Source organism: Genypterus blacodes, unplaced genomic scaffold, assembly GCF_046128005.1.
Source record: "Genypterus blacodes isolate CSIRO-AG114 ecotype Tasmania unplaced genomic scaffold, CSIRO-AGI_Gbla_v1 ptg000067l_1, whole genome shotgun sequence".
In the NCBI taxonomy this organism is placed as follows: domain Eukaryota; kingdom Metazoa; phylum Chordata; class Actinopteri; order Ophidiiformes; family Ophidiidae; genus Genypterus; species Genypterus blacodes.
In genome coordinates, this window is record NW_027466879.1 from 6,418,620 (window position 1) to 6,433,543 (window position 14,924).

General features: G+C 41.9%; 1 protein-coding gene across 1 annotated transcript; it reads right to left on the bottom strand.

Annotated features, from left to right (window-relative positions):
- Window positions 1-4,387: 4,387 nt before the first annotated feature.
- On the bottom strand, window positions 4,388-8,841 carry LOC143005005 (voltage-gated potassium channel regulatory subunit KCNG4-like). Its single transcript, XM_076156230.1, has 2 exons — window positions 8,080-8,841; window positions 4,388-5,236 (listed from the first exon to the last, which is right to left on the bottom strand). Exons 1-2 carry the CDS (start codon window positions 8,839-8,841, stop codon window positions 4,388-4,390), a joined length of 1,611 nt encoding a protein of 536 aa, XP_076012345.1.
- Window positions 8,842-14,924: the final 6,083 nt, after the last annotated feature.

Consider the following 14,924-nt stretch of genomic DNA (forward strand, 5'->3'; position numbering starts at 1 on the left):
TTTCTATATAAAAATGATCTCCAAAATTCCCTTTAACCTGTATGCACAATGTCATGTACAATATCTGCATCAATAAAAACAAATTGCAACAAAAAAAAAAAAAACTTCATATATGCAGTGACTGGGTAGCAGTGATATTCATCTGTTCATCGTCTCACACCTGCAGCTTCACCCACAAACCAATTCATGTCCAGTAAATTCTATTGCTATGACTTCTTCTGTGCTTCTATCTACTGTACAGCCATAAAATGTCTGCGTCAAACACAAACTGGGTAAAATTTCATGTAGTCTTAGTAACCAGCATTCCACTCTACAATTTGTCTGCTGCAGGATTTGAAGTGAAACAGCTGAAACTTTGTCATTCAATTCAATTTATATACATTGTCTGTAAATTACATAAACTTAGAGAGGAGCCTATACAGTAGATGACAATAGGTGATTCCTCAGCTATGGTCATTTTTGTGCCCCTGAACTATTAATGGAAATATTTCCCACTTTATACTCTTGCCATACTTATTGCACACCAAAATCAACATATCCATTAAATAATAGGTCAGTCTATTAGGCTATAGAATTTGTTGAGTTTGAAGATTCTGCCTTGTTTAATTTTGAATTAATTATACATAGTGTATATATTATATATCATCATTATATTTATACATTCCAAATACAATTGATAAATTAATGCCACAGTTGATGAATGAAAGTATATTTCTTAAAATATCTTTGTATTTTCTGGTGTTATTTAATGCCATTTCCTCCACACACAAAAATTAAATTGAAGTTCTTTCAGTATTTATACGTGGTTACCTTGGAAACTGCTAGGTCAGAGTGGAGCACATAGCAGCGGAACCATTTTAAGAATGTGGAGGGAGGTGAAAAAACTGACGTAAAAAAAAAAGGAAGGTCATTGTAAAGCGCTTTGGATAATAGCGCCACATAAGTTCACAGTTATTATTATTATTGTTAATAGAAGAAGATGTGAACTGGTCTCTGTGATGTTTGATCTGTCTTCCTGGATGGAAACCCGCTGTTCTCAACCATGACAGCAGGGGCCAGTATACAGGTGCAGCTCAATGAATAAGAATATCGTGGAAAAGTTCATTTATTTCAGAAAATTCAATTCAAAAAGTGAAACTCATATATTATAGATTCATTACACACAAAGTGAAATATTTCAAGCCTTTATTTGTTTTAATTTTGATGATTATGGCTTACAGCTCATGAAAACCCCAAGTTCAGTCTCTCAGAAAATGTGAATATTGTGAAAAAGTTCAATATTGTAGTCTCACATTGTCACACTCAACCAGCTAATTATCTCAAATCACCTGCAATGCTTTCCTGAGCCTTTAATTGTCTCTCAGTCTGGTTCAGTAGGCTACACAACACGGGGAAGACGACCATATTCAAATTTATTGAGCTGCGCCTGTATTTGTTGAAGCATTTGGTTAATTTTTTTCAAAGTTTATGAACCAAAATGGACCATAAATGAAGAATTACCCATATATAGATGTTGAAGTACTTTAGACTTGGAATTTTTGCATGCTGCTGATTATTTTGGAATCTCTCACTTGACATGATCTTTTTCCATTGATTTTTAATCTCTCCGCTGTGGTGCATGTAAGGCCAATCTTCGATCACAGCCCTGGCAGATAGCTGCATTAAAGCATCACATTCATGACTTATGTTTTCAGAAATCACACCCAGAGGACGTAACGTAAGCAAGCAAGCAAGCAACCATGTGATTGATGCCGTTATTGATGCAGTTTTACAATGATCACTTTTTCGGCCCTGGCCCCCTTAGTGCTACTGTTGACAATACTACAAATAAAGATTAAGTAAATGGTTAAATAAAGTGCTGTATTTATTTGCGAACATTAAAATGGATATCTGCAGTACTAGACAGACTTTGTTTAAACTATTACTGAGACCATGAACTTCTGAAAACATGAAAAGGGGTACAAACAGCAGTTCAGTTTAAGTGAACATATACACAACATTCCACAATAACACACAGACCTTTGAGCTTAAATGTCTTAATAAAAGATACTGTAAAGTCTCAAATAAAAGCCAGTGGGAATGGTTCCCAAATGCTGGCTCAAATCATGACTATGTGGTTGGAATGAATGGAAATGTGGTTGATGCTGAATTCATCACAGTACGGTGCAAAAACACAGTTGACTTTGTATTAACAGCATATAGCAGCAATAGCAAATAAACATGAAAAAGTGCAAAAGACCAGAAAACAAGGAGGCTTCGTGATAAAGTATGAGTCAATATAAAACGCGGGGAACAGTAAAAACAAGGTCCATCCAATAACACAGGCATTGGTTCAAGGGTGTAGCCTCTCACAGATTTTAGCAGGGTTAACATTACGACTCTCATAGTTTTTATTGTACAAGAACAATCGACCAACCCCAGGTATCAAGGGCTTTGACAGGAGCATTAACCTAACCTAACACATTTGTGCATTTGATGGTGGGGGGAAATGGTGTAACCAGAGGAAACCACCATAGACACAGGGAGAGCATGCAAACTCCACACGAAACGGACAAGGCACAGAACCCTGAAACTTCCTGCGGTCTGGGTCCCCTGTCTGGTGTGTGTGTATACCCCTGTGTTACATGTGGCCTTCGTCGGATCGTTGCTAATGTTACGTTGTGTGTTTGTCTTACCTGCGTCCTTCAGTGACCTGCGTGCTTCAGTGACCTGCATACTTCTGTTCCCGTTCCCCGTCTTATACCTATCGTTCGTGGCTTCCCAGTGTTCCTTATCCCCTGTGACAGTACTCCTCTCATGATCCCGAGCTACCCGTGTACCGACCCACGCCCTGAACCCGACTTCGCCTCCCGTCTCAAGCCCTCGGACCTTCACCTGAACCTGACCTTTTGCCTGCCCCCTTGGTTACTTTTGCCTTTGTATAATAAACTCCTGTATCTCTGAATCTGCACTTGGGTCCTCTGTCCTGCAGAACGTGACAATCACAACCTATGATGCGATTTGTACTAGCCTACATTGCTGTTTGACATCATCCTGTAAGTTCTGTATGTACCCTATGACATCATTGCAACTCCAGTCCACTTGTACTCTACCTCAGGGTTCACGTGTAAAGTTCAACAACAATAGTAGGGATATCACAACCTTCTCTCTCTATCTCTCTCTCCTCTTTCCCCTCTTTCTCTTTAAAAAATGATCTCCAAAATATCCTACACCTGTATGCACAATGTCATGTACAATGTCTGCTTCAATAAAAACAAATTGCAAAAAAAAAAACTTCCTGCGGTGAGGCAACATTGCTAACCAGTGAACCAGCAAGCATACGGAGGACTACAACCACTGTCAAACCGAGGACTTCACAGTGGCCCCTTACCACCTCGACAATGTCCACTATGCAGACAATTTTGCTCTGCTGCCTTCATGTGCAGTACTCATCCAACAAAAGTCTATAAACAGATCTGCCAGAAACACACACAGCTCACACACGTATCAACACCACCTTCCCACCTTCGCTGGCCTTCCAAGCGAAAAACATACAGGTGTGAACGACTTAACTTTGGCAGTATCATCAGCGAGTGGGGAGTATTGAGTCAAGATAGACTTTCGGTCTGAACAAAGCAAGAATACTGTTTTGTGGCCTTTGTAACATCTGGAGATCCAACAGACACAACCAAAGTAAAAACGTACAATGGAAATGTCAAACCTGTGCTGTTGTATTGCTCAGAGGGTTGGAACACCACCAAGATAAGAAAGGTATTAACGTCTTTCACCACAGGTGCACCCCATCACGATATAAGGTCCCAGCCACTGCTGACCTTCAAAGATCAGTAGTGATATTTGTAGAGATTAAAAGGAGATGGCTCAGACCGCTGGGACATGAGCTGAGAATGCATCAGGACAGGATAGAGAGAGAGTGTGGCACAACTATAGACACCAAACGGAAATGGAAGCCAGGTGGAGCCAAGGATCACGCGGCAATTCACAGGCCTCTCTCTGAAGCAAGGGAGGGGGCCAAAGGTCAAGTTAGATGGCTAAATATTGTTGGAGCTTTGTGCACCATTGTGGGGCTGGAGAGGATACTACTACAACTGTTGAGTGACACATAAGAAGTGAAGTACGTAAGTGATGTACTGTAGAATCTGCTGCATTCACTTGAGCTGAGCGTTTCTAACTCACAGACTCCAGAAGTATTCAGTGATTTACATAATAAGACAGAAGTGTCTCACCTTAGATAAACCCACGTAGCCTGTCTCAGATAAAGACCTGCTTCTCTCATAGGTCAAGGTAAATAAAGGCACCGACCATTATTTGAGAATTTACAGTAATATAAGAACCCAGTTCCAACACTTTAGTAAATGACTGAATGTCCTGTCAGTGTCTGTCTGTTCCATTAGAAAGCTGTGGATGGAAGCATGGGTTTAAGACTCCTGCTAGTGGTTAGGTCATTATTATCTTCCCTGGAAGTAGACGTGGGCAATCCTACTCCTGGTGAAAACTCAGCCTTTGGCCAGTTCTCATCGGCCTCGGCAGCTTTTTCATCGCCTCGCTCCTCCTTCCACAGCCGATCGTACTCCTGCTTCAGCTCCTGGTAGGAACGAGAGAATGTGTGGAAGATGGAGGTGGCAGGGAAAGCCATGATCAGGATTCCACTTAAGATGCTGGTGAGTGCAACTATCTGTCCAGGGATGCTCCGTGGCACCATGTCGCCATAGCCAACTGTTGTCATAGAGATGATAGCCCACCAATAAGAAGCTGGGATGCTGCTGAAACTGTGGTGAGGGGGCGTGGCCGCAAACGGTGCCAATTCACTCTCTGCTAAATGAACCAGAGGTGAAAAGAGAGTCACAGCCACACAGACAAACAGCAGCAACAAGCCAAACTCCCTCATGCTGCGCTGCATGGTGAGTCCCAGAGTCTGCAGGCCCAGAGAGTGCCGAGCCAATCGCATCACGTACAGGATGCGCAAGGCTCGAAGCAGCCGCAGGATGAGACTCAATTTATCCAAATAGCCTCTGCCACCACCCACAGCAACATCCTCTTGTTTCTCATCTCCCACGTCCACCAACAAGGACACGTAGTACGGCAGGATGGCAATGGCGTCGATGATGTTGAGGGGGCCGCGGGCAAAGGCTAGTTTGCTTTGGGCATTGATAAATCTCAGCACAAACTCCAAGGTGAACCAGGCCACGCAGATCGACTCCACCACAAACATGCTGTGGCACTTCTGGGAGCATTCACCCTGCAGATACAGAGACAGGCAGTGAGGAAGACACACTTTTACTTTGAAAACTTCATAATGTATCATTATTTTACTTTATTCAGCAACATGTTTATAAAAAAAAAAAGTCTATATAACCACACAAGATTAAACAGGTCTATCGGCTTCAGTTACTGGATATAATAAGACTCTGGTGAGGGGATTATTTGTGATTGAAATAACATTTGGGAAACAATAATTGAATAGAGTTGAATTGAAATTTAATCTTGTCAACATACAGACTACGTGCTTTCTGTAATACCCTGTGTGTCTGCCTGCCACTCTGTTGTCACAGCTTTTAAAGTGAATCTCTGTCTCCACATCCATGCAGCTATAAAGCTATAAAGCTATAAAGATTGAAACTGCTTTCAGTATCTTGTATTTGGCTGAAATTTGGAGTGTAGGGTAATTTAAGATGATGTAAAATGTGCAAATTACTGCCACAGCTTTAAAAGCATCCATCAAACAGAGTTTGTTCCACGACACACTTCATGGCCTTGTCCTAGACTGTCTTGCAGATTTCCTGGCTGCCCACTAACCTGATGTCAGTCTGGAGGAATCCTTTGCCTGTCCTATCATGACTGAATATCCAGACTTTGCCATGTTGGCTTGCTATTCCTTTTTTATGGAGGGCTGCCTGTTTAGGTTTATTATTTTTTTGCAGACCTTAAATTATACAAATACAGAAATGAAGACATTCTGAATTTAATTATTCACAGTGACATAAATTACTATTATATTATAAATGTTTTGTGTGACCTTTCTAGCACATTTGCTACATGTAATCAAAAACATCTCAGCCATCTGCTGATGAGCCCAACAGGTGCTCCCCAAACTCACAGAGATTTGTTTTCTTTATTATGATGAACAATGCAGCGTCTCTGTATTTCATCCTGACCACACCTGCAGATCCTCTCTAAGTAAAGTAATTGTGGAGAGCTCTTTGTTCTGCACTGCCTCAGTAGAGCCTCAGGTCAAACACCTTTTTCTGTAAAGGACCATCTCCCCTCAGATCTTCTCACACAGATATCTTCACATTTCCAAAATTCATCCTGATCTTAAAATTTTAATCTGAATCTCCATTTTACTTAAACTTAAATTAAAATAAATTTAGAGTATTTGGTTTTCCGTAGGCCATTGTTTTGTATATATTGTAATGCAGGACTTTCATGGTACATTATGTAATGTGTTAAAACTTCTTTTGATATAAAGAAAGAATCCAGAAACTGAGTGATACTGATTTGGGAAAAAACAAAAATCCCACCATGTACTACAAGGGGATTCAATCTTGTGTTATGTACTCATGCGGGGGGGTGCAGACTGGGCTGCAGCATGTAGAAGGGGGAGGAGGGGCAGACTGCTGCTTTAGGGGAAGGTGCTGTGTGATTGTTGAAGCATTGGCTCTGTGCCAGAGTTCAAGGTAAACACAAGTAGATGACATCAGTACTATTCTGGACTGGACGTGAAAACTAATTTTCGCAGTGTTAAGAGGCTGAACTAGGCTGATGTGATTATGCTTCTAAGCCAGAGACAATCAATCGATTTCTCCCTGAAGCTGGGGAAGCGAACGGCACTAATTATGACAAATGAAATTACAGCATGTCACCAAAACGTAATTGTAAATACGTTTCAACGGCCACCGATGATTGTTGTTTTGTCTCCCAAAGCAAAAGTTCTTTCATGCTTCAGTTCAGGATGATATTTGATTATTGGCCACCTAATTGTTTAGCTCTAGTTAGACAGCTCAAAAATGCTGTGTGTCAAGCTAACAGTGGCTTTCGGCAAAAGTAATAAGAAAAGAGCCCAAACTGACCAATGGAGTCACATCATAGCTCTTGTGTTTAGACAGCATCATCTATGGTTTAAATTAATACAACATACTCCCTATCATTGTTTAGTAGTGGTGACATGCTTTTACAGTGGAGGGCTTCTCAGTGAGCTGCCTTGCTATTGGGGGATGTTTTTTTTAACATAACACAATCCACTGTTTTGTGGGTGATGAATTTTTTTCCCCACATGACAGTGGATGAAATAGATAATTCATTGCAAGACATTTACACAGTGCAGACGGCAAACAAAAGAACATCTATTGCATGGAGAGTAAATGTCAGATTTGGAGCCACTCCATCAACATCAGAGAGTGAAGAGCTGCCATTTTGCACCAGCACTCAACAATCACACAGAGGGAAATTCATCAGAGAAAAAAGAGAGAAAAGGCACAGAGACAAATTTCTACACCCACAAGAGCAGAAAACAGGCCAGAATGCAATGCAGCTACTACTAACACCGACCATATTAACGTGATCAATAACAGGCAGCTCCTCTCATCTGGAAGAGCGCAGGTGCTTCTTCTTTATAATTATATATTATTAATGTAATATTGTAACTTTTGTCCATTAAGTGGAGCTATTTCTTGCCACATTCTCTGTCATTGTTTAGAAAATGGCTCTGGTTTGAATGTATGTATATATTATTATTATCTCTGTTTATCCCTATGGACATATTTCCTTGTTTTCTCTATCATTATGTGAGATGATTCATGTATTTTGGCCTTCATTTTATTTTTTAGATTGATAGTTTGCCATATGGATTATTGTTTGTTTGCATGTTCGTGTTTATTCCTTCTGTCTGTATATTGTACAAATAAAAGAATGATTCGCAGTCGTACACTATGACTAAACTTTGCTGGAACTGAAAGGTGTGCGTGCGTGTGTGCGTGCGTGTGTGCGTGCCTGCGTGCGTGCGTGTGTGTGTGTGTGAATGGCCGCTAACACAGAATTGTAGTTACATGTAGTGTGTTGATTGTTCCTCTGCCTTATACGCACCCTGGTTTCTTCATCTCTGAGATCTGGCATGGTACTGATGCACAGGCTGACTACAGTGACCAGCACCATGATGACAGACAGACAGGCAAACATCTTCCCAGCCAGGCCTGAGTGAGGGTTTTCCACCACTTCCCGTAATATCCAGATCAGTTTGCTGTGGCCCTTTTTTTCCGCCTGCGTCATGCTTTTCTTCAGCGTCACCTTCTTCTGCCTCCACTCTTCTTCCTTGCGCTCTCGCTCGGCCACCTCCTCCACACGTGTGATCATTCGACGGCGGCAGCAACGCTCCATATGTCCTAGGTCTACACCCCAGTAGTCAAGTTCATCATGCAGTGACACAGCACACAGTTCCCGAAGCAGACGCAGTTTTCCTGCAGCCAGGAAGTTGAGGATGACCCTGAATGCTGTGGGGTTTCTGTCGAAGAAGAACTCCTTGCAGGTCTCGTCGTAATCATCACAGAGTCGTGCAATTTCCTCAGGGGTGGTGCAGAAGCGAAGGCGTCCCAATCGGCTTTGTGGGAACTTCTCCAAGGTACTCCAGGGGAATGTGTAGCGGTTCCCACCCACATTGATGAGAACCTGTAGGGTGTGGTCAACCACATATGAGGCCTTTGGCTCTCGTATCAGATGGGCACGCTGGAAATAGACGCCCTTGATGGTTTCAGTCTCTGGGATCTCCGTGAAGAAGCGGTCGAGACTGCTGTCGTCGCTGCTGATGGAGTAGGTGCTGAAGTCATGGTTGGCGTTGCTGATGATGGGCATGCTGGCTGCAGGATGTATGGAAGAACTCAGGAGATTCCTGTATATCCAATTGAGAAGCGATCCGATTAATCCACCAATAATCTGTGGAATCAAAGTCAGACTAAGTCAGTTTTTGTACAATACTGAATCTTGATTGAATATCTCTGGTGATCAATACCTTAGATTAAGCATTAGTCTCATTATTATTGTTTTAGTTCCAATCCCGCACAGAAAAGCAATGAGTAATCTGATAATGAGTATTGCAGGATTTATATATTGATTTACTTTTACATTCATAACTGAAACGCTCTGAATATGTGGATGAAGCTTCTACTAAATTCTGATTTTGATAAACACGATCACATTTACTTTAGTATTTACATCTATTTGTATGTGTGAGCCCTTGAATGATTGTGATCACACACATTCAGGGACTGACCTCATGATAGATAACAAAGAATATCATTTTGAATTTGAAACCCTTCTGCGGCTGGCTTGACTGCGTCTCTATGATGGTCCAACTGGATCAACCTCCTGCAGAATTTAACACTATTTAATCAGCGCTGTGTTATGAGAGAAGCGTGGCTCTGTTAATAGAGACAGCAGTGTCTGAGGGTGTGTGGCAGAGGAGAGAAATACTGAATGGAGAGCGGAGCCTTGAGTGATTTAAGTTTTAGTGGTGAGATTACAGACCTGATGATAAATGTACAGGGGTCAAAAGGTGGTGCTTTATATTTCAGCTCTAACATAACCCGCTCTGTATCAGGATAGTCGTAGTGCATAAGTTACCATGACAACACAGCACGATCAGCAGAGGCAGGTTTGTTACATAGAAAAATCAGATTTAAACCTGAAGTTGGGTAGCTAGTATGGATTTCTAGCGCAACCCTCTGGACAACCTCCACGGGTCATCAACAGCCATTCACAGGCACCTCCAGTGTCTCTAGCCACCTGCCTCCCCCCTGTGTGTGTTCAGTTTGAGCCATGATAAACTAGTATAGCCAAAAATAAGAGCAGGCTGGTGAACACTTTTGGCAGTATCGTCCGTTAGAACTTAATATCTTAATCTTCATTTTCATGGTATTAGCTCTGGGAATTCTGACAAGATTACACTTTTAAACCCGTTTCCAACATAAACCAAGAGCTGCCAACTCAAATGTTGATCTTGGAATTATCAGGTTTTCTATAGACATATTCATGAATGGGGATGTGGCAGGTTAATGTAACGTGTCGATGAGACACTTCAAGCTCCTCTGGTTACACTCATGTATCAACTGAAAACAAGTTTACTTTAATATCAAAATCCAATATCGAAATCTGCTGTTTTTTACACATAATATTTACTTTATCTATTTTAACACAAACATTGTTGTGAATTATTCACCTTATGGCTGTTATTTTGCACTGAGGAATACCAGGAATCTTGATCATATCATCACTCAATAATAACAATATTAACCCATGTAATATATCGCTATATATGTCCACCTTATACATGTGAATAAGATAGAACAGCATTTTTTGCCCCTTAAGTTTAAATTCAAAGTAAAATAACTAAATAGTAATTGCACTAAACTTCATTATACTGCATTACACTAAATTATTCCCCTTGTTTGAACTGAAACCAAAAAAATGTGCACTTTATTTTTTGGGTTAATAAAAAAAAGCCCTTTCATTATCATTAGTTACGTCTCCTGTTCCTTAAGCAGTAAAAGGAGGCAAATCACTGAAGTTTAACACGAAGAAATTATGTTTTATACTGACTCACCTTCAATGGAGAAGGTCGGCTGCCTCAGCTCTCTGTGTCTCTGTTGTCCTGTACATTCTCTCAGCTGTTGCTATAAGGAAGACGAGTCTTACTAATTAAGACATAGGATGAACCGTCGGCATAATTGTGCTCAGCTGAGCAGAAGCACTTCAATCTACCAAGCAGGAGGCTGGTAATGAGTACTGGCAGCTCTCTGAGTTATCACATCTAAAATCAAGTGTGAAGTTTGCAGAGTTGCTGTGAGTCTGTGCAGTATCATCTCCAGCGGCAGAGTTGGATGAAGATGAGGATGAGGATGATAGTTTTTATCATCAGATCGTCGCTCCGCTTCCTCTGGTCCCCGCTGCTTCAGACGAGCGCAACAAATGCGATTATCTAACGGCACTGAAACCTGCTGCTGCTCCTGTTTTCATCTGAGTCTGACAGCAGGACCATCCTCCCCCTCCTCCTCCTCCTCTTCCTCCTGTTTTCACCCTCCTCCCTCCCCTCCCTCCCTCCCTCCCTCCCGCCACCTCTCTGCCTCTCTCGCTGTAAAAATCAAGTCACATGTCAATGAGTCTTTGTTGTAGACATTATTTATCTCATGTGGACACAATAGGACATTAGCATATTGTAAACACAGAGACATTTCAAATATGGACTTAATATGCATCAAGCAAACTAAAATATAACCAAAATGACAAAAGGTCAATATGAGAAAACATGTGACAGTGCATTTCAATGAATAATAAAAAATGAATCATTGATCTTCAGAATGTTCCAGAAATCTTCAGAGGGTTTCATTTTTTAAAAGGGACAACACAGAAATGAAGAAATATTAATCCAGAATGTGGAAGTAGATAGATTTAAACTTATTGGATTGATGGTTGGATTTTTCTCACCAATGAAGCAGATTTCTGTTTGATTCGATGATTCAGCTAGCAGACTTACTTGTCCTCCTGACGTAACGCAGAGTCACTTCTGTCTGTGGAGAGTGTGTGTGTGTGTGTGTGTGTGTGTGTGTGTGTGTGTGTGTGTGTGTGTGTGTGTGTGTGTGTATGTGTGTGTGCGCACGTGTGTGTGGGTGTGCGCGTGCGCGGGCGTGCGTGTGTGTGTGTACACAGGCTCCACCAGATCACAGTTAATGGCCTAATACTTTATTGAAACAACAACAGGGAATGTTTTGTCGAGACTTCACTCAGGCCCAATTTGTGTCGTGAAGTGGGGGACAAGAGAATTTCCTCCTCCCCTATCAAATGATGAGCTAACTGAATGCTGTCTCTTTGACACACAGGTATCTTTCAATGTAGCAGCAACTGAACACCGAGCCCTAGATTAGTGTGATAATATTACATGGGTATCAATGCTTAACTGTACTGGATAAACTGGACACATGCTGCAAGCCTTTGTTCATCTGCGTCTAAAGCCTGATTGACGAAGCCTGAGTAGTCAGACATCCAAAGAAGCAGAGGATTAATAAAGGATAGAAGATAAGACACAGAGCACCACCACCACCCACCCTTTTGCACACACACACACACACACACACACACACACACACACACACACTGAGCTGGGTCAGGGCAGACTATTATGTCATTCGTAATTTGCATTACTGCTTTACAAGAAGCAGGTGGCTGGATTGGTCCACATGTAATAACCAGCATCACTGAATGTGAAGGTGATGTCTGCGCTCATAACATCCCAGCCGTGTGAAATTAATCCCTGGAACGTTTTGGAAAACAGACTCCATTCAAATCTTAATTTATATATAGTGTAGAGGTGAGAATAGTGATGACACATTGTGTGTCCGTCTCTCAAACCTGATAACAACTTTATTTCTTTGAGCGCTGGTCTGCACACCATGCATGTCAGCTTGTTCACAGGTGTGGAAGAGGCTCAGCTGTTGGAATGACATCCTGTGATGACTCCCAGCTGTTAGAGCTATTACACAGCACCAAAGCCAAGTAGGAGAGGTCACCATCGTGTTGATTTGCAATGTCAACCATTTCTGCTCCCTTCTTAGAGCCCACTATCCAGCCCAATCTAGCTCATCCACACCAGAAAAAAGATCATGATAATGCTGGAGCACTGTAATAAAATGTCCTCTGACCCCTCAGTTGATGAATATCAAGGATTACATGATAATCCACCAGTGGGAGGGGTTTAACTCAAGGGAGGTGAATACAGAGAGTAAGGGACACACAGGGGATGGGTGAGCATTATGGGACATTACATTCAATCACAATTTGGCGTTCACTCTTAGCTGGAATGTGTATTAGGGATTATTACAGCCGCCTCCACCCACATCCTTCATTTGATAAATTGCCCAACACAGGATTTCAGAATAAAATCCCTCAGCAAGCAGTTGATTTAAGAAATTAGCCTGATAGGACTTCACCATTCAGCTGAGCCTCCTTTGGGAATACCAAGGATGTAGATGCTGTCAACAATAATGGGGGAATGGAGGAGATTGTAATCTTTTGTTTGTTTTTTCTGTTTTGTGAATGTTTGTTTCAAAGATCTTTCAACCCTCAGTCAGAATCACATATGGTCTCGTCTTCTCCTGGTAGGTTCTCTCTGATGGTTCAGACCCTGGAGCAGCAGGAGCAGAGAAATCATTCCGTGGAGCCAAACAAAGGAAAGTTCCTGAAGAAGTTGTACTGTGTCAATGCTTTCATCATCACATTACATTTTACACTACGATCATTTGGCAGACGCTTTTATCCAAAGCAACTTACATTACATTACCAACCTTCGCAGAGGGGGGAGCAACTGAGGGTTTGGTGTCTTGCTCAGGGGCACCTCGGCAGGGATTCGAATCGGCGACCCCCCGGTTCCCAAGCGGAAGCTCTACCCACTGAGCTACTGCCTCCCTCTCGTCACAAGGGGATACTGGGAAACAACACGCTGACAGTGAAAATGATGCCAAACGAATGAATCTCCAAAAAATCCTGTAAGTTATTGTTTTCTTCTGCATGAAAATGTAGATAGCAGATAGGTAGATTACATTAATCACAAAGCTACTGTCCATAGCAGACAGGGATGGCTCAGATTAAGTGTTAAACTCCTTCCTTTGATTATAACTTTCCTTCACTAGAGAAGGAGATGAAATGGTAGACAGAGCTGTTTCTTTATTGTGCCCTTTACACATAATTGCAGGAGACTGGGCTTATTAAAGGACTTCTGCCATTTACTTTGGGAACGTTAAGCCTCTTTGCAGCATAATTTCCTGGTGGCGCTTGGGGTGAGCATGGTTCAATGGAATCTTTCAGCTAGACGAAATTAAACCAAACTCCAGGGGGATTCCTGCTCTGCTCTCTCAATTTGCGCTGCGTCGCCATGGGACCTGTGCACCTGATAACTCACCCTTGATTCAGCACAAACAACTTCTCACATCCTCGCTAATTAAACTGCAGCCTTATCATGTCTTCAAAGCTGTCCTTTCCTGAGACGTCCCAGTGCTTTGTTTCATCAAATGTGTAATGTTGTATGTGCACACCCATGATGCAAGCTTTGGTTCATTAAGCATTCAGGCTTTGTGTGCTCTGTCCCTCTGTCTCTGGTTTCTTATAATAGACAGGAGAGAGGGTGCGTGTCTGTGGAGCATAGCAGAAGCTATGGTCTCAGATTATATAGGGCAAGCATCCTTTTACATTTACTGACCAGCCGGCCTCTCAGACCCTCTTCATTTTACAGGTAGTCTGACGCATCTTGCCACGTCCTGCTCATAAACACAGCACCCAGCCTGATGGACGGTAACGCAGCTGCTGCTCCTGATTACGAAATGTCTTTCACGAGTTCAAGCATGTCACAGTGACGCTTTTAGATCTTAAACTCTTCTACACCATCAGTGGGTCAAGCTTGTGTTGTTCAACCACGCATTCATAAAGAGAGCTTTGTTTTAATTAAATTCTAGTCCCAAGATCCAGGCTTTTGCAAAGATCACACTATCTGGCTTAATTATAGTGATGCACACAGAATATTTTCATGGTGTAACATTGCAGACATGAAACCTTAACTTTCCAGGTTTTGAGAGTTTCACTCAGCGTCACTGTGTAGCTTCAGTGAGGTGTTAAAACAAGCAGATGCAATGTGTGTACGCAATGTTCTGCAAAAATATAAAGAGCGATTCAAGTTGGAGACACACAGAGAGGTTTGTGTCATGTTTTTCTGGGATGATTTCCCGGCGTTCCAGTGATTGACAGATAGGAAAACACTTGACTCATCACAGTGGAAACAGGTTTGTCTACCAAATGAGGTACTCATGTGTACTGTCATTGATTCTACTCTGCAAGTGTTGTTTTTGAATGGATAACAATGTGAAGCAGTAACACCGGAGAGCCTGTGCATTCAT